Consider the following 21,329-nt stretch of genomic DNA (forward strand, 5'->3'; position numbering starts at 1 on the left):
TTACAGACAAAATTTCAAACTTGTATAAAGATTGTCTGAATGTAATAATTAATCTAACACCATTTTAACTGCCGTGTCGAAGTTGGTCTCCGCTTACTTGACCCTTTTAAGGAAAATAATTCGTCAATATTAGTTCCGTTATTGAGGTCATATTATGTACTGAATACAGACCGGGCGCCCGAAGTGCCCCGGGCGATAGGGATTGTTAGCGGTGGGGTCTGACAGCTCTATTGCTAATACCCTATCAGGTCGACCTTCACACGGTCGACACGACATTAATATCGAAATTTCTTACCATCACTTAATATTATAAACTTACAAACTTTCATACCATCACTTAATATTATAAACGTGAAAGTGTGTTTGTTTGTTACCTATGAAATATGGTATACACGTTTAGTGTCTTATTTTTAAAGTTAGGATACAATTTTGTATTAGATACCACGTACAAACAAAGTCGTGAGATAGAGCTAGTTCAATATATTTATGAATTCATGACTGTACCGTACCATTTTTTTTAGTTTTCTTGACATTTACACAGCACGTAGGCAGTGTTCGCTACGATCCGTGGCTCCTACAGCTCGTAGGGCCCGCCGTAGCCGCCTACGGCGTAGCCGTGATCCATCCGTAGCATTTAGACATTTTGTGAATCAGACAGCGTCCGGAATAAATATCCGTGGGTGAGATTTGTAAATAACAGAATTTCTATTTTATGGTTCCATGCCAATATAAGTAGGAGGCGGCTGACTTAACTTTTATGTGAATAATTCAAGACTTTGTTCCACAAAGTAACTAATTCAATATTGATGTAATTGGCATGGTACCAACACGAGTAGTAGTGAGAGAGAGAGAGTAGACATATATATTTATTTAAGGTTGTGAAAATAAATAAATTATATTGCTACAAACTGTGAGTGTTGGCAGTCGCACACATACTAATGGTAGCGGAATTAAACAAAATAATTCTAAACAAATAACCAGTGATGTGGACTTCCCGTATACTATAATTCATTTTACTGAACTAGGTGTGGAATTATATATTAATTACAGTTAAACAGATTATTAGAAACACATACATACACAGACAAAGAGAGAGTAAGAAAGTGAGCGAGAAGTACACACGCATGCACGTACACACACACATGCACTCACACTAAAACTTATATATACAAACACGTACTCGCATATAAATGCGTGCGCGCTCTCTACAAGAAACACCACAATTTTACAAATTTATTATTATTCCATTTTTTATTTTTTAAATTAGGAAACTTTTTCAGTGTACCGAAAAATTTTAATAAAAATAAAAAATTTGGTACACAGATATACTATATCTCGGAATGAAAAGTATACAATTTTATTTAGCGCGATTTGATTTTTTTATACTACTGGAGTGGCAAACAAGCATACGGCCCACGTGATGGTAAGCAGTTACTTTAGCCTATAAACGCCTGCAATACCAAGGACATTACCGATCCTGAAGAAACCTCTTCACCCCTTTTTCTAAGAATTCCATACTGTAGTCTCTTGGTAAAATCTCGACAGGGACCTCATTCTATAACCTGAGTATTTATGATACTAATATAATTATTTATCAAATGAGACAAGTAAAGCTGAAGGATACAGTTAGTGAACGGCACCAAATAAGAAAATACATTATCGGATCAATTAATTTAATGAAAACGACGATAGCACGCAAATTGATTGTTATCTCAGTCTCCCACAACCCACCAATAATTATCCGTCGGTTGGGCGCCTGAGATTATTATCAAGTTACGAAGTCTCCGTGATGTTTTGAACACCTTGTATATGACTTGTTTGCAAACATCTTAGATTATATTCATAGAGGTGTTTCTATACAAATGCTTCGAGAAAAGCGGCTCAACTTTTTAAATTCAATTTCAAATTATTTATTGCACGAATATGGGTACATACATTGGATGAAAATATTTTTTACAAGTCCATTATTCCACATTCTGCCATATCGTCATGTACAATATAAAATTAAAGTAAGTTTTTGTTTAATAATAATTTTTAACAATAAAAACAATGTCAATTATAATATTTATTTATTTACAAGAAACATGGTAAGTGTATAGATGTTGTTGAGGTTTTAATTAAGTTATTTTTAAAGATAGAATTTATTTATTTTTCTTGTTATGTCTATTGAGTATTTTGTTTTTTAGAGAAACGTCATTACCTTTTAAAACATCTATTTTTGTACTAGGGAACAATATTATATATCTTTATTCAGTATCTCATATTTTTATTGTTTTATCCAACGAACCCTTCACATACTGGCGACCGTGCAGATAAATATGGATAGAGCAAAGGCGGAGAGGACATTAGCTCGTCGCAAATTTACATTATGTGCTCAAAAACTGGAGAAGCTTTTGAACAGTTGCGACGAATTTATTCCGGCCGAATTTGAAAAACTGAATAAGTTGTTTGCAGATCTCACTCTAGTACAAAATAAAGTTGTAAGTATTTGGCTCGACGATGACAGTCGTGATGAAGAGACATTCGACAAAGATATTGTAGAAGCGGATGTCTACGAATCACGTTATTATATGTTAAAACAAAAGGCAAGTAAAACTTTTATTTCTTCTGCAAAATCTACTGTTAAAGAAATGGAGGCAGAGCAGTTGTCGTTGAGAACCAATGGTAACCGACACTTTAAACTACCCAGGTTGGAGTTACCCAGATATAATGGTGAGATAAAAATGTGGTTAAAATTCTGGACTCAGTTCAAAAAGATACATATGGATGACCAGATTGATGATGATGACAAATTTCACTATCTGCTCCAATGCATGGAAGTAGGGTCGGTAGCTAGAGAATTTTTAGAAAGTTTCCCACCATCAGGTGAGAATTATAGTATTGCTATAGAGCAACTTAAATATCGATTTGCAAAAGACGAAATGATAATAGAATACTATGTGAGGGAATTACTCAATCTTGTTCTGGCGCAAGCTAAAGGTGTACAGAAGGGATCAATTCGTAGATTATATGATTCTCTGACGACACAAATATTAGCACTAGAATCGATGGGAGTAACCCAAGAAAAATATTCTGCATTTTTATTGCCGTTAGTAGAATCTGCTTTACCAGATGAGACGTTGAAGGCGTGGAACAGATCTCAGGCAAATGATAGAGGTAATGAAAAATTTAGTCCATTATCTAGACTATTGAATTTTGTCAAGTCGGAAGTCGAGTCAGAAGAAAGAATACGTTTATCTCGCTTCAAAGGTTTAGATAACTATTGTAGACAAGATTTTAATATATCTTCTGCTGCATGCTTAAACACGACGCATAATAAAGATACTAAGAAAAGATTAGGTGAAGGTAACCAATACGATCGTAAGGGAAAAACTTGTATTTGGTGCGATAGACTGTCACATACTAGCTCAGAATGTGCTACTGCAATTGGTAAAAATTTAGAAGAGCGAAAGGAATTTTTAAAATCAAAGAATGCTTGTTATATATGTTTTAACATCGGACATTCTGCCAAGCGATGTAGGAAGTATCCTAAATGCGTTATCTGCACCAAAAGACATTTTCCATTAATGTGCAGTGATATAAAAAAGTCGATTGCAGGCACTACTATTGCTAGTACGTCACAAGAATCTCAGTCGGTACTAAATCAGAGTGATATTTCAAATAATAAAACAGTTTTATTACAAACTCTGAGAGTAAAAATCTGCAATGGAGATGAGAATATCACAGTAAGAGTTCTTCTGGATAGTGGTGCCCAACAGACATTTGTTACTAAAGATGTTGCTTCTAGACTAAAATTAAAAGCATGTGGTATGAAAGAAATGAGTCAAAATTTGTTTGGTGGAGCTACGACACAGAAAAAAATGTACAGAATTTATAATTTAAATGTCAGAAGTTTAGATGACACATATGAATGTTATGTTAGAGCATATGAACAAAATATAATATGTGGTGATATACCCCATATTAAAAAGGGCAGTAATATTTTGTCTATATTAAATGATAAAGGTGTTGTTGTTACAGATTCTATAGATGATGTTTCTAAAATAGATTTACTAATTGGTTCTGATTTTCTAGGTACCCTGTTAACTGGACGATCAATACGTGTAGATGACTATCTTTTTGCAACAGAAACTAAACTTGGTTGGACTGTACAAGGGCCCGCGGTTGGTGTGTATTGCTCTTCAGAATCTGTAAGTGTTCTGACTTGTTCATATAGTGTAGAAGACTTTTGGAATTTAGAAACGTTAGACATAAAAAATAACGCACAAGAGAAAAGTCTCATCAAACGCGAAGAAGAGATAGATAATTTTTTCAAGAATACTATACAAATTAAAGAGGATTTCCTTCTAGCTTTAAGAAAGTTTTTAGCTAGAAGAGGTGCAGTTAAGTTAATTTATAGTGATAATGGGACAAACTTTAGAGGTGCTACCCATATTATAAATGAGATTAATTGGCAAGAGGTTTCTTCTCAGGCCCTCACTCAGAAAATCGAATGGCGTTTCATGCCACCTTCTGCGCCGTGGTGGGGAGGGTTTTGGGAAAGAATGGTGAGGACTGTCAAAGACATTTTATGCAGAATACTTGGGAAAGCATCACAAAGTTATTGTGAACTCAATACAATCTTATGTGAGATAGAAAATATAATCAATTCGAAGAAATTGACATATATAGCGGAAAGTTCAGGAAGTTTAATAACCTTGACACCCGCAATGTTCCTAAAAGTCGATGAAAATGAAAATGAAAATAACCTAAGTCAGTTGAATGGCAATAACTTAGCATCTCGGTGGCGATATATAAAAAAAATTAAGTGGCGATTTAAAACAGTATTTTCGAATGAATATTTATCACTCTGATTCAAAGGGGATGTAAAGATAAGAATTAGACATATAAAATTGAAGATGTTATTTTGGTCGGATATGATAATATTAAACGTTTATATTGGTCATTAGGAGTAATTTTAAATATATATCCGGATATTGATGGATGTCCAAGAGTTGCTAAATTAAAAACTCCTAAGGGCGAGTGTATAAGGCCTATACAGCGGTTGTATGCGTTAGAGGTTGAATCAGGCGAATTTGCAGAAATTAAGAGCAATACACACAGTGTCGATACTATAAGTAAAATTTCTGAGCAATTGCCTCGTGTCACACGCACTGGTCGTTTAGTCAAAATACCTAACCGTCTAGATTTGTGATGTTGTGAGACTTGTAATGTTATATGAAATGTAGTTTTTGTATGTTTGTCTGTCTTGCGATATCATCGCAAGGGGGGGAGTATGTTGAGGTTTTATTTAAGTTATTTTTAAAGATAGAATTTATTTATTTTTCTTGTTATGTCTATTGAGTATTTTGTTTTTTAGAGAAACGTCATTACCTTTTAAAACATCTATTTTTGTACTAGGGAACAATATTATATATCTTTATTCAGTATCTCATATTTTTATTGTTTTATCCAACGAACCCTTCACAGATGTTATAATAAGTCCTCATATTTCGCCGTAATTAGGCATGCAAATATTAAAACTTAAAAAGAATAAATGGTAAAAAAGGCATTAAAATACGAAAAGTTATATAAAAAAAAATACATCAAAAATGTCAGACACTTGTCAACAATAAAAAAGAAAGAAATGTCACTGTCAAATCATGGACTATTGATAACAGCTGCATTGTAACGCGATAGGTAATTCAAGTAGGTTGTTTACCTTTTTATATCAAAAACTCTTGCACACTGTAAAAGGACTCCTCAACAAGCCAATGTTTTAATGAATCTTTAAATTTTCTAAATGGGAGTTCTCGTATACTTTTCGGTATTTTATTATAAATTTTAATTGTCATTGAATAACAATTTTTATGGTAAAGTGTGCTTCTACAGGATGGTACCTCCAATTTTGTTGGTTCTCTTGATACAAATTTATTATGATAAACTAGTTTTGTTGTAAAATAATAAAAATAATAATAAGCCAATTGATAAATGATATTGTATGTCTAATATTTATCATTGTAATAGTCATGTTACGTATAATAACATTTGGCTGTCAAATATTCTTTTACTTTTTTCTTAAATACATTTAAATTGTCCATTTACTTAAATGCCTTCGGGAATTTATTATATATTTTAGAGACCATACCAAAAAACTTTTATCAAATAATGCTGTGACGTGAGGCTGAACGTGAACTTTTTCATACAATTTTGCGTGATAAATATTTGTTTAGTGATTCCTTTATAACTTGTATATTTATTTTGTTTTATAATTCTTGCATCTTTTTATTGCGTAAAAACTTATTTTGTTTATTAAATAATTAAATATAGATACGTCAAGATACATTATGTGCGTAAGTAAATAGAACACTGATAAAAAATGCGGTAGCTAATTTGAAAATTAGTTGACAAAAAGTTGACCCGTTTTTGAGGCTCGATGCAAGGCAAACATTTGTAATTAATAATCGGACGGAGGAGTTTCGACATTCGACCGTGTCTTCGTTACGTGTTCTCTTTTCAAAATTTGAAACTATTTCGAGAATTCGTTTCTAATTTTGAATACCTTTTGATAATTTCGTCGATTTAATTGTTGTTTTTTGTTGTTTTTTTTATCATCTAACTTCAATTTGTTATTTCTTTGTTGTATTTGTTTGTCTGTTACCTCATAACTCTGTCAGTTATAAATCGATTCAAGAAATTATTTTTTTTTATCAAAGGATATACTTTCAAATTGATATCATAGAAACTTTATCACAATCGATACAATAGTTTAATTTTTAAATCAAAATTGTTAGTTTTTTGTCTCAACTGAATTCTGGTTTTTTATGGAACCCTACCGTAATTAATTTCATACAGTTGTTTTTGCGTGATATCGAAACAAACATACAGACAGACAAAAATTCTATAATTATTGTTTTGACTCTTATTGCTCTTATTAAATGTACAATCATCGTTAAATTACGATTTTATATATATATATATATATATATATATATATATATATATATATATATATATATATATATATATGGTATGTAAAGAAAGTAGTAACCGTCATATATATACATATATACTTATTTAAACTTTATTGACGAATAAAATGAGGTACAAAAGGCGGACTTAATGCTATAGGCATTCTCTACCAGTCAAACTTTAGAATGTGTAGACTAAAATAACTAAATGAAAAAAATACTAGTATATATATATATATATATATATATATATATATATATATATATATATATATATATATATATATATATATATATATATATATAGTATTTTTTTTATTTGATTCAATTTAAAAGAATCTTACAAACTGCTTCTGATAATTTTCAGTCGACAATTCGGTTGTTTTTTTTTATGTTTGTAACCTCATAACTATGTCATTTGTAAACCTTAAATTTGGAAAATTCTTTTTTTATCCGAAAATATATATTTATAATTTAGTCTCATAGATTTTTTTATACATCTTAGAATGGCAAATAAGCTGACGACCTACCTGATGGAAAGTGGTAACCGTCGCCTATAGACATGAGCAGTACCATGGACATAACAGAGTATACTGTTTCGCCCATGATACCCCCCATGCGTTGCCATTCCTGAGGGCCTAATTAATTAATTTTATTAAAATCAGTTTAGTAGTTTATTAGTTTTTAAATCAAAATAAATGGTACAATTATAATTGAAATTGGTTTGTTTTGTGGGATATAATCTCGTTGTTTGTTAGTCTTGTCCTTTTTGATCTTACACTATTTTTTTTGCGGGCCATAATCTTAAACATGATCCGTTCATAAGCATGGAAAACTCCGAGCAATTGTCTTGAACGATATGCAAATTATACTGCAACGCCCCATAAAACAGGGGCCTTAGTAAACGGGGGCGGCCATGAATAAATGCATGATGTCATCGTTGTATCGAAACGATTTTATGAACACTGAAACTGTATTTAACGATATTTTTCTTTTGCGCAATTGTCGGGCGCGGGACAGTCAACATGATGATTTATTGTGCTGTTAACACTAGCTCTTACCCGTGACTTTGGCTATGTGAGCAGGATATGTTCGCTGACCGAATAAGATTTTGTTTCACAAAAAAAAAAACACCGAGTACTGAACTGAATTTGATAAAATTATTATGAGACTATGTTATAGGCGTCAGGGGTGTTCTTCTCTAGAAATCTGTCCGACTCTAGAATAAAGGCATACGGGTATGCGACCCCGGCCTCCCGAGCCCCTGCAGTGTCCCAGTCCTTTCCGCAACTGCAGTGTCCTCCCCCTTTTCTTTCCCACATAAGTCCCTTATTCCCCTCATTCACCAATTTCCTTTACGCTTTTCCAACGTTCCCTTCCTTTTTTCCTCAATCCTTTCCTCCATACCGTAGGTGGCGGAAACCACCAACAAATGCATTCCCAAAGACCGTCACCTATAGATATAAGCAGTACCATGGACATAACAGAGTATACTGTTTCGCCCATGATACCCCCCATGCGTTGCCATTCCTGAGGACTCAGGTGTTATTCCTCTGTACCGTGTAAATTAACGCCATATCCCACCCTTCAAACCGAAACACAGTCATGCAAACACAACATTCATAGGTTACAGTAACTGCTTACCATCATGTGAGCCGTATGCTTGTTTGCCACCACAATGGTTTAAAAAAATATATAACGAATTAACCACATTGTTTTTCAGGGATAATGGTATGGAGGTCGACCTATGCCACTGTGTTAGTTTGGGCTGTATATATATATATATATATATATATATATATATATATATATATATATATATTCTAATATATAAAAGTCTCGTGTCACGGTGTTTGTTACCAAACTCCTCCGAAACAGCTTTAACGATTTTCGCGAAATTTTGTGTGCATATTGGGTAGGTCTGAGAATCGGCCAACATCTATTTTTCATATCCCTCAATAATGAAGGTGATCCTCCCCTTTTTTTTTAAATTTTTTGGCATATTTTTTTATTTTTATTTAAATATTATTTAGCGTTGAAAAATACATACAAATTCAAATTTTCACCCTTTTACGATCAACCCCTGTTTTTAATGGCAATTTTTATATGCCACAATAGGGTTGCAAAATGGCAATAGAATATAATAATTGTAGTACGATTTATATTTATATATAAATCGTACTACAATTATATATATATATATATATATATATATATATATATATATATATATATATATATTGTCCCCATTTACTAACAATCCCTTCCCTCTCAAGTATACAGTTATCATCAATGGAAATAAACAGTTACCAAGAACCAAAGTCGACGTGGAATAATTTAGTTTCCTTGGAAACACTGAGCTAGAACGGCAAAAAGGTTTGTTTCCCTGAAATTAATCAATGAATATCTAATGACGTCATATCCGTTCCCGACCCATTGGACGGTTTTATTGGGTACTCAACTGATATTTAACGACAGTACTTAACTTACTTTGTATCCAGTGATTTGCTACGTGATTATTGTATGTAGGTTGTATATAAATATAATATAAGAGACGGTTACGTAATGCGAATATCAATAAATATAATTTGTCATAGATATAATTAAAAATAATTCTAAGAAAAAAGACTAAGCTTGCACGCCTGTATCCACGCACGCACACGCACACAACTACAACGACTACTTGCTAAGCTTCCTTTTTTAAATTGGAAAACGAGCATACGGTCCACCTAATGGTAAACGAAATAATAATCTAAAGAATTCACACGAAACGTTCCGTGTCACGCGTCTCTGCGCATGTCTCATTCCAAATTTGTTTGAAGTTTGAAGAACGCGTTTCGTGGAACGAAGCGTAATTAATTATGCTGATTAGGCAAATAACTATTACATAGTTAATAATCAGTTTTTTGACATATCTTGTGAATAATTAATGTATTTCGATTTTTTATTTTACATTTTTTGTATTGTTACTTTCCACGAGAAGCAAGTACTATTGGAATTCGTGACGTTGTCTGCAATAGATGCTTATGTTAATTTGTAAAACCAATTTCATTTTCAAATCGATCAATACCAAAGATAAAGACTCCAAGGTCGAGGTTACCATCCCGTTTTCTTCTTTTAAAATAAAAATAAAAAATCCACTGAATTTTTAGTAAACATATTTGTATGATAATATAAAGTAATGGTTGCCATAAGACCAGTCTTTATTAAACAATTATTCATTAATATCGTCGACTCGTCGACTCTTACGACATCCACGGGAAAGTAAGGGGTAGCCTATTCTATGCCGGGACCACTAGGCGAATTATTAATTATTACTACTTATTTCTCGGTTTGCCCAATGGTCGACTGGTAGAGAACACCGTCCGGTGTTAAGTCCATCGAATGTACATAGAATTTTACTGTGCATTAAAGTTTAAGTAAAGAAATATTTAGAAATATATAAAAATATTTTTTATTCAAGTGAACTTAATTACAAGCATTTTCAACCGAAATCAGAAAGACGGAGTTTTTCGTTTGTTCCTTTAAAACTGCGTCTTTTATAGACTAATTGGGGAAATGGTCCCATAGAAATTTTATCGAAATTAATTCAGTGTTTTACGTTCTAAATAAAAATATCTGGTTTTGCCGCTATTAATGTTTTTTTTTTTTTTTTGTGTAATGCAGTCTTAATTATAAATCTTATATTTCTATCCTAAATTTGTATCCTTATTTAAACAATAAATTAGATTTGCACACCTACAATTATAAAACAATTAAACAGATGCCAAAAAGTTCTGTCACATGGCCCTTATAATGTGAAATGTATGTTTAAAGCCAATAAATTATTCATTTCATTTCATTTCCTAATCGCCGCCTAGTTCCAAATGCAACTACAATTAGAAAGAACAGCCAAGAAACTCAACTGTTACTTTTTCGGTTGACTCTTAAATGTAATTAAACTGTTGAGATATAAATAGGATTCTTGGACAAACGGTTTGTTTATTAAGATTACAAATGGCGCCTTTAATCTGCCGCTGACATAATGATTTGGTGCACGATGTATCATAAAACACGTTAAAATTGCTACGACTGATTACACGCGTGTGTCAGAACTACAAATATGACATTGACGTATTTATTGGATGATAATTTATTTATTTATTACATCCACTGGGTGAGCCTTACAGTCTTCCAATACGCTCAGTACGCTCACCCAGGAAAGCATGAGTAATTCAATGTGTTAACTCTGTCACTGAAAAGGGTGAATGAGAAATGAATATTAATAAAACAATAGAGAATAGAAGAGGCAAAATGCTGGGCCATCTTATACGATTTTTTAAAGAGCAAAGTAGAAGGAAAAATAGATGGCAAAAAAGGAAGGGGAAGACTGAGGAATAACTATATGGGACAGATAGAAAAAAGACTAGATGTCATGTCGTATAGGGAGGTCAAGGATGTGGCTTGGAATAGAGCTGGCTGGAAGAAGATGCATGACGGTGCAACTAATGCATGCATGATGCATTAGTTGCAACGACAAGAGGAAACTCTTGAATGAAAAAAATAAAAATAAAAAAACAAACTCTGTCACAATTGAAAGTTGCCGTTTGCTCTGTAAAGCAGAGCAAATTTTTTTGTATTAATACAATCGATGAACTTGTTGCATATTTGCATGTCTGCCTCTTATTATGTATAAATTTGCATTTCCATCCCGAGTATTTTTTATGTAACTTAGAATGGCGAACAAGCTGACGGTCTACCTGAGGGAAAGTGGTAACCGTCGCCTATAGACATGTGCAATACCATGGACATAACAGAGTATACTGTTTCATCCATGATACCCCCCATGCGTTGCCATTCCTGAGGACTCAGGTGTTATTCCTCTGTACCCTGTAAATTCACGCCATATTCCACCCTTCAAACTGAAACACAGCCATGCAAACACAACTGCTTCACAGTTGAAACACTAATGGGACAGAGGTACCTAAGCAATCGACTTTTGTAGAAAGTCTCCCTCTGGTGATATTTTATTTGTATATATTATATTTTATTCTATACTAACCAGGAAACAAATATTAAACTTGTAAATTACATCACATTTTCATTAATGTCAAATTTTATGCTTCGTTTGCGGAAACACTTTTCCGCAATTCATTTTTCACTCAATCGCTTCCTTGATGTACAGAAACGGTTCACATTTTTACTGTATAATCAGCCCTTTTTTTAAAAGGGCTTCCAAAAGCAGCATGCTATCATGTATAATTTTTTGTGTCTATTACGCCCTTAAGTCATACATATTCGAACCGATATTGATGGATCTTTTTCCCAATTAATAGGATTTACATATGTGTTGATTTTTCTTTGATGGAAAGCAATAACTGTTGCCTGTAACACCACGGACATTTTTTTTTATTGGATGAAAATGAAATGGTAGCACCGCCCGCGCTATCGGGATATACTGGCGGGGCACCAGTGAGAGATGATAGGTGAGGATGAAGCAGGTCATTTAGCCCATCGTGATGAATTCAACAAGAATTGTTCACGATGGTTTCCAGGGGAAACCACTTGGAGGATGACCTAATAGGGCTGACCTAATTGCTAGCAATGGGACTGCCAAACTCCATTGCTAACAATTCCTTTCCTAAGTAGAGAGAACCGGGGTGTCGGGGGGTACTCAGTTCTCTTTACTTAAGTTTACTCTCTACTCTATCTGCTAAGGAGCCGCCTGAAAACCAACGCTATATAGGTACATCTCGCTGAAGATGTGCATACCTATATAGCAACAGCTAAGGCGGCTCCAGCAACCAGCAAAATGTACTGGTTTTTTTTTCTTTATTATTGTTTCCTTTACCTGTAATAATTATTTATTATTGTTGTTTGGTAATAAATAATCTATCTATCTATCTATCTACCCAGCAATAGACATAGACAGATAGACATTAGTTAGAATTTATATTACACTACTGAAGTTTAACTTTTGTATAAAACAATAAATACAATGCGTAAACAAAAGTCGAAACTTCAAAAAGTCGTTTGTAAATATGAGTTTGCATTCAATTGACACATTTGTATGATAATACAAAGGTCATTATCGCTGAGTGTGGTGTCGTCAGTCTGTCTGCTGGCGCAAAGACACGATTGATCAATCGATATGGCTCCCACATTTATATATTTACAAATCAATTATGACGTGCGCAGTTGTTTGGACCGCTCGGTGAAAGCTATTAAGCATTTATTGATATTTTATTTGTAAATGTGATTTTATTGGTTATTGATGAGTTCATGTAGTGTTACAATGTATGAGAGTGATTGATTGATTGATTGATGATTGGTTTAGATATAAGTATTTTTTCATATAATATATTTCATATTTTCATCGTGCCTCCCACCAAATTGTTTATAATTACTCCTCTCCATCCTGCCTGGAAAGGTTGCCTGGAAGAGATCGCTCTTAGCGATAAAGGCGCCCATTGTTTTCTCATTGTGATTATTTCTTGTAATTGTTTATATTTATAATAAGTTTACTACTGTAATCTTTTGGAGGAAACAATAAAGAGTATCTATCTATCTATCTATCTATAATTCTGATTGGCAAATAAGTTGACTGCCCATTTATTGATAAGTGATAAATGTAGAAATCTGTTTAACGGGAAAGGTTGGGATTGTTAGCAAAAGGGACTCATTGGTAGCAATTTACTCAGTCAGGCCGACCTCCACGCGGTCCTCACTGAAAACAATCGTGGATAATATACGGCAAACTCTTGATGAATGCATCATCCTATCATCCCTCACTAGTACTTTTCCAGCGTATACCGATAGCACAGGCGGAGTTATCATTCCATTATCATCCAATACGATGCGTTTACAGTCAGAATATACTAAGAAAGCGAAATGTATGCAAAGTTATTGCATAGAGATACGTTATAATAGACGATTTGATGTAAATTAATATTAAAAAGAGATAAAATTTGATTTTATTGTTATAAGTTTTGTAAGCACTTACCAGAGGGAGACTTTGTACAAAAGTCGATTGCTTGGCCACCTCTGTCCCATTCGTGTTTCAACCGTGAAGCAGTTGTGTTTGCATGGCTGTGTTTCGGTTTTAAGGGTGGGATATGGCGTGAATTTACTGGGTACAGAGGAATAACACCTGAGTCCTCAGGAATGGCAACGCATGGGGGGTATCATGGGCGAAACAGTGTACTCTGTTATGTTCATGGTACTGCTTATGTCTATAGGCGACGGTTACCACTTTCGATCAGGTGGGCCGTCAGCTTGTTTGCCATTTTAAGTTGCATAAAAAAAACGTGAGATAGATAAAAAAGCGTATAGAATACCGCCAACGACTATCTGCAGTAACTTGTAACGATTGCAACGGATATAAAACGTTAATGTTCCAGCGCGAACAAATTGAATTGCACGTGTAGTATATATTAGGGTCATTGCACATCTGACGGAGAGCTTCATACCCGATTTTGGGAATGAGGGGGCCTATTTACACTGTTTTATGTATAAAGTGTTAAACAATAATCATTTACATCCATTTAATGGAGTGTTCTACTTATTCTTTTTTTTTTAATGGATGATGAATGGAGTGATAATCCAGCCAGCGCTAACGGTATACGCTGGCGGGGCACCAGTGAGGGATGATAGGTGAATAATGAAAAAAGCAGGTCAGTCAGCCCATCGTGATGAATACACCTGGAACTCAGCGCGATGGTTTCCAGGGGGAACCGCGCGGAGGTCGACCTGACAGGGTATATTGCTAGCAATGGGGCTGGTAGCCCGCATTACTAACGATCCCTTCCCCCCACTTATTCTTATTGAAACATTTTTCACAAAATACGATAAGAGTCATTGAAACTTTTTTTTACCAAAATATGAGTACAATGGGAGTATCAAAATTTATTGTTGTTTTTCAATCTACGAATATATTTCTTTTATAATACTTAGAATAGCAAACAAACTGACGGTCTCTCTGATGGAAAATCATATTGGTCAGTCATCTATAGGCATGAACAATGCCATTGTCATCACAGAATATACTGTGACTTCAATACAGGGGTTGCCGTGTTTTTTTAGAAACTGGATACATAAATATCGTGCCTCCATTTAAACTGTTCAGGAACAGGTAATATTTTGAAGGAAACGACGACGCGAAAATTATAGGATACATAACACCGTGAATGGCAACAATAAGGACCATAGTGCTGTTCGTGTTAACAAGTGACGGTTATTGCTTTCCACCAAATGGGCCATCTGCTTGTTTGCAGTATATTTATCCTTTTTTTTTGTGATACTTGTTTTTTCACAAAAAAAAAATAAATAAAAATAAAGAGTAATAAATATAGTTATTCCGTGCGATATTGCGCTGCGTTCAATGTGAAACAACATTTTATCACGTAATGCGGCGACAGCGTCCGGAACGGTTGTTAACATTTGGACCGCTGATGGTACAGCGTGCTTGATCTCCCCCTAACGTTTATGACTCGTCGTCGGATAAAATGAAACTTGTTTGCAAACGCCGCGGACGTGAAACTGTCAATAATTTGACATTAACGGTATCTGGATCGGACATGTTTTAGTACACAATAGCAAGTTTGCTATTAAAATAGATTTTTAACAGCAAACGATAAATTTATCTGTTTGTATTCGTTGTGTAAACTAATATTATGTGGAGGAAAGATTTGATTTCTTGTTGTTCAATCAAGATTTAAAATTGAATTACGTAAGCGGCTGGACGATATAATGCTATTATTCTTTGAGAGAACACGAAAATATTAAGTGACATTCACATAATTATTATTTACACAATGATATAATTTCTATTTTTTTTTTATTAAATAACGCTGACATTGAATTGTAATTTATTTTTATTGCTTAATTTTTTTTAGTGGCGACCCCGTACGGGTAAACGCAGTGTAGGACGACCCCCCACTAGAGGGGGGAAAGGGATTGTTAGTAATGGAGACTGAGAATCCCATTGCTAGCAATATACCCAACCAGGTCGACCTCGCGGTTCTCCCTGGAAACTATCATGATTAATTCCAGATGAATTCATCATGATGGGCTAACTGGCTTGATTTCATTCTCATCTATCACCATTCACTGGTGCCCTGCCAGCGTACCCCGTTAGCGCAGGCGGGGTTACCATTCCATTTTCATACAATAAAAAAAATGGTTGAGGGATGAGCAGTAGCGTCTTAAAACTTTACCAAAAGCCTAACTGCGGTTGCCAACTTGCTGTCAAGCGTGGCAATTATTGGCAAGATCCCCCTTATGGGGGTGGCCTATGTTTCGCAATGGACAATTATCGGCTGATATTATGATGATGTTTCTAGACTAGTCCTAAGTCCTAGTTAGTCCTATATCGATAATTAGATAGTTAGATCTATATCTAGTAATTTTAATTCGGGAGTCGTCAAACTTTATTTATTGTGAATCTAGTTTAGTCTAATATCGATGGATAAAGGGACAGAATTATATTTCCGCTAATTCAGCAGCGTTGGAACTGAAGCGCGGCCGGCTTGTCGACAGTGGCACTTCATTTAATGAGTCGTTAATGATATTTACAAAATGGTTTTATTGCTGTCATTTTTATTTCTCCGACCATGCCAAGTGTTTCAGCCGCATATTTTGTGCACAGACAGAATATAATTGACTTATTTTTATTATTTTATACTATAAGTTACAATTTTGTACCACGAGAAATTCACTTGTAATATATTAGCATCTCGTAACTGAAGTAGCAAATAAAATTTAACATTCATAGTTCATCCCAATCATCTGGACGCGTGGCGATCTTCCACCGTGCGTTTTTCAAGGCACTTTCTTCCACGCACAACCATTCTTTGGAATTAACTTCCAGCAGCAGTATTTCCGAACCGATACGACAACATAACCTTCAAGAAAAGAGTATATTCCTTTTTAAAAGGCCGGCAGCACACCTGCAATGCCGCTGGTGTTGCGGGTGATCATGGGCGGCGGTTGTCACTTACCATCAGGTGAGCCGCATGCTCGTTTGCCCCCTGTGTTGTAAAAAAAAATATTATTATTGTTAAAAGTTCTGTTTTTCCAAAGGTTAACTGAGAAGAGAATACAATATAGTATATAAATTCAAATTTTGTCCAAAATATTTTTTTGTAATGTGATCACCGATCAAAAAAATAAAAAAATAAATGAATAACTACAAAACTTAAACGTAGCCTCTAAACTGATCTCTAAAACGTGCGCCAGCGCATCTTGCGGACACAAAAGATATTTGCGAAATGGCAAAACAATAATTAGATATTTACGACAATGTACGAGTGTAAAACCGTACGTTCGACAGTAAAGATCTTAGTTTATCGCTTCTATTCCGTTTGTACAGCAATGACAATACACAGACGCGAGTCACGAGGACTGTTACATGTTAAAGATAATCAGTACATTTTGTTCCTAAAAAAACAGGAACTTTAATTATAACGTATTTTTTTTTTTTTGATGGTTGAAAATGGCATGGTAACCCCGCCTGCGCTAACGGGATACGCTGGCGGAGCACCAGTGAAGGGTGACAGATGAGAATGAAAACTGTTATGTCCATGGTACTGCTCATGTCTATAGGCGACGGTTACCACTTTCCATCAGGTGGGTCGTCAGCTTGTTTGCTATTCTAAGTTGTATAAAAAAAAAGTAAAATAATTCAGATCCAAATTCAAAATATCTTTATTCATGTAGGTCTATTCCAGAATCTTATGATATGTCAAATCTACCGTCAGTTCGGAATGATATCGAGATGAGAAGAACTGACAGGAAACTCAGCTCGTATTGTTTTCAAATAAATTTTATACATGTTTACAATAATACAGACTCATTTTTTAATTCAAATTTGGGAGAATAGAGTGACCACCAGCATATGCTGTTGCAAAAGTAAACAGTCTAATCAGTGTTTGTAACCCAATCAGACCAGAACAAGGAGCACCCGTTCACGAGTATGACGGATGAGCCAGCCATCATTGCCGCACCACGCCGCCACAAGTTTGAACTTTACAGCGATATATTCAGTGTACCAATGCATCGATGTTAAAGAAACAGTGGACTGTAGGCAGAGACGACCAATAAATTGTAGCGCGCTAAAAATAGACCCTCTATTCGATGTTACAAATGGACGGCACTGTTGAATTGATGGTCACGTTAGAATACCACGTCATCTTACCAATATTCATGGACAGGAACTGCATTTTCTTCCAATCTGGTAATTATTTCAATAGAATTTAATGAAAATGTAGGCAATTCTTGTTAAAATTATCACGAGACAATCTCTAATTAGTAATTACGTTAGTAACGAATCGAATCGTTCAGTCGATTAATTGATATTTTTTTATTTGGACTACTGTTGGAAATCAGCAGACTCGTCGTATTTTTTGTATTGTACATAGGCCTCTCCCATAATGCAATTTTTGGCAATAGTTGCCACGCTTGGCAGGCGGGTTGGCAACCGCAGTTAGGCTTTGATGCTGTTTTAAGATAGACGTGGCTGCCCATCTCTTGACCATCAAATTCCCTTTTTTTTTATGGCTGAAAATGGAATGGTAACCCCGCCCGCGCTAACGGGATACGGATACCAGGATGGCGGAGCACCAGTGAAGGGTGATAGATGAGAATGAAAACAGGCCAGTTAGCCCATCATGATGAATTCATCAGGAATTATCCATGATAGTTTCCAGGGGGAACCGCGAGGAGGTTCGAGGTCGACCTGGTTGGGTATATTGCTAGCAATGGGATTCTCAGTCTCCATTACTAACAATCCCTTTCCCCCCATTAAGCTCCCTTAGATGCCTCTTACGAACCCGCAGGACAATTAGCGGTGACCCATTCTATGCCGGGACAATTATTGATTTGTAAATATTTCATTTATTTATTAATTCTTTATTGCACAATAAAACTTTAATGCCATATGGCATTTTGATTTTCATTATGATCATAAGGTCAAAGGTCGAGGATCCCATTTCTTTTGTATTCTTCCCCCCCTAACACGACACGGATTTCGATGATTCCTTTTTGCAATCCACATGACTTAAAACTCAATTGATCAATGGTATCTTTACATATTCTCATTTTATTACTATGAAACAAAAACATAAACTTACATTTATTCCTTTACTTTATGTTCCTACATGACATTATTTTGTCTTTTTTTTATAAATAAAAATAAATAGGTACTATTGATTTTTATTTATAAAAAAGTTATATTATAGTTCTAATCTCTAAATCGCTTGTCTTTCTTCGCTATAGAATTATCAGATAAATTGTCAAGTGAATCGGCGACCTCTGAAACTGTAAGCATATTTCAATTTTAAAAGTATTTTGCATCAATAGAGAACAGTGAAATGTCAAACAGTCATGATATAAAATTCGCTATAACCTTGACCTTGACCTTGCTATCGTATCGGAGTCAGAGCAGTATATTTTATTTTTTATTGACGTGTGTGTCAAGCACGTATGAGTAACTTTGTATGCACTAAAGTGACGGGAATCGTTAGTACAGTTAAATAATTGATAAAACTTAGCCAGGAGGGGAGTGGGGTTGTTTTTAATAGATGGTAACGCTAGATACTAATGGTATACCCTGGTAGGGCACCAAGGATTGATAAGATAGATAAGGATGAAAAGGCAGGTCAGTTAGCCCATCGTGATTAATTCACTTGAAATTGAACATGATGGTTTCTAGGGAGAACCGCGAGGAGGTCGATCTGACAGGGTGTATTGCTAGTAATGCGGCTACTAGTCCCTATTACTAAGAGTCTCTTTGCCCCCGGAGAGGGTTTGTTAGTAATGGAGGCTTTGGGGGAGGAAAGGGATTGTTAGTAATGGAAACTGAGAATCCCATTGCTAGCAATATACCCAACCAGGTCGACCTCCTCGCGGTTCCCCCTGGAAACTATCATGGTTAATTCCTGATGATTTTATCATGGTGGGCTAACTGGCCTGTTTTTATTCTCATCTATCACCCTTCACTGATGCTCCGCCAGCGTATCCCGTTAGCGCAGGCGGCAGGGTTAAGCAGGGGTTACCATACCATTTTCTCCCATAAAAAAAATGGGGGCTGTGGGCCCAATTGCTTAATATGAGTTTATTTTTACTAATCAAAGGCTAATAGTCTATTCCTAGCAAGAGGGAAACGCGAGGAAGTCGACCTGTGTTTAATTGTAAGTGAATTCATCAAAATGGATTAACTGACCTGCTTTTTTATTCTTTCACATCATCCCTGGTGCCTCGCCAGCGTATAGGTACCTTGATTACTTTACATGATGCACGTATATGTTTATTTACATATGTTTTATCATCATGGGCGTTTTTTTTTTTTATTTATTGCTTACAATTCTGGGGTCAATAGCTAACATTTTTTTTTCTTATCTCCTCTACCCAAAGGTTGTCTGAAAGGGGTCGTTTCAGAGATAAGACCGCCTTTTATACAAAAGGTGGTATGTATGTTGATGTGCGGTGCGTGTTGATGGTATGGCTGCGTTGATAAGCCGCGTTTTGATGTTATGAACAAGCGGTGAAAATAAGCAGTCCAAGCAGCTAGCACAGTGGTTTAATGCACAGGGAGGTATACACACAATACAGTCAACAACACAATAGAAAGAAGGAGTGAAAGAAGAATGATACAGTGAAAGGCAAAGATGAAAGTTAATAAGCACGGTGTTAACATTTACAAAGCGGTGAGAGATCGAGCGGCACAAGTAATAAACAAGGCGGTAGAATCTCGACTGTCCGCGGTGAGGGGGAAAGCGCTCACGCAGTTGATCTGCTGTCATGGCGGCTAAAAACCGGTTTTTTGCACATCTCCAATGCACAACGCGGGGTGTTGTTCGATCCGACATTTTTGTCAGGTGTAGAATTACTATATAAAGATATAAATAGATAGATAGATGATTTATATATATATATATATATATATATATATATATATATATATATATATATAAATTTAATAATAATACAAATGTATATATTTATGTGATGTTTATTATGTATGTACGAGGTCTGTCCGGAAAGTTCGTATAAAAGTGTTCTGGAATGCGAGAAAGAGGAGTGGGGAGGCCAGGTAAGCGCAGGACCCCTTCCTTATGTCCCTAACAATGCTTCAGTTCTGGTCTGACCGCCGTGCGGTGCGAACTGGCTTGTCACGCCATCTGTGAAGTTACCTCTTAACGAAACCCCGTCGGCATGGAGCCCGCTTCCGTTGAAGAGCAGCGCGTCGTAATCAAGTTTCTCTCGAAACTCGGCAAGAATGGCCGTGAAATTTTTGCCGATCTCAGAACAGTTTATGGGGATGATGCTGTGAAGGAACCAACCGTCCACAAGTGGCTAAAAAGATTCAGAGAGGGCCGAGAAAGCGTTCAAGATGACCCACGT

General features: G+C 35.3%; 2 protein-coding genes across 6 annotated transcripts in view; both read left to right on the forward strand.

Annotated features, from left to right (window-relative positions):
- Positions 1-21,329, forward strand: part of LOC113514192 (uncharacterized) — a 106,943-nt gene that overhangs the window by 7,446 nt on the left and 78,168 nt on the right. The window lies entirely within an intron of this gene.
- LOC128200413 (uncharacterized) lies at positions 2,319-5,194 on the forward strand. The gene is made up of 2 exons (XM_052893801.1): positions 2,319-4,752; positions 4,950-5,194. Exons 1-2 carry the CDS (start codon positions 2,319-2,321, stop codon positions 5,192-5,194), a joined length of 2,679 nt encoding a protein of 892 aa, XP_052749761.1.

Source organism: Galleria mellonella, unplaced genomic scaffold, assembly GCF_026898425.1.
Source record: "Galleria mellonella isolate WM207_F2 unplaced genomic scaffold, CSIRO_AGI_GalMel_v1 utg116, whole genome shotgun sequence".
Classification (NCBI taxonomy): Eukaryota; Metazoa; Arthropoda; class Insecta; order Lepidoptera; family Pyralidae; genus Galleria; species Galleria mellonella.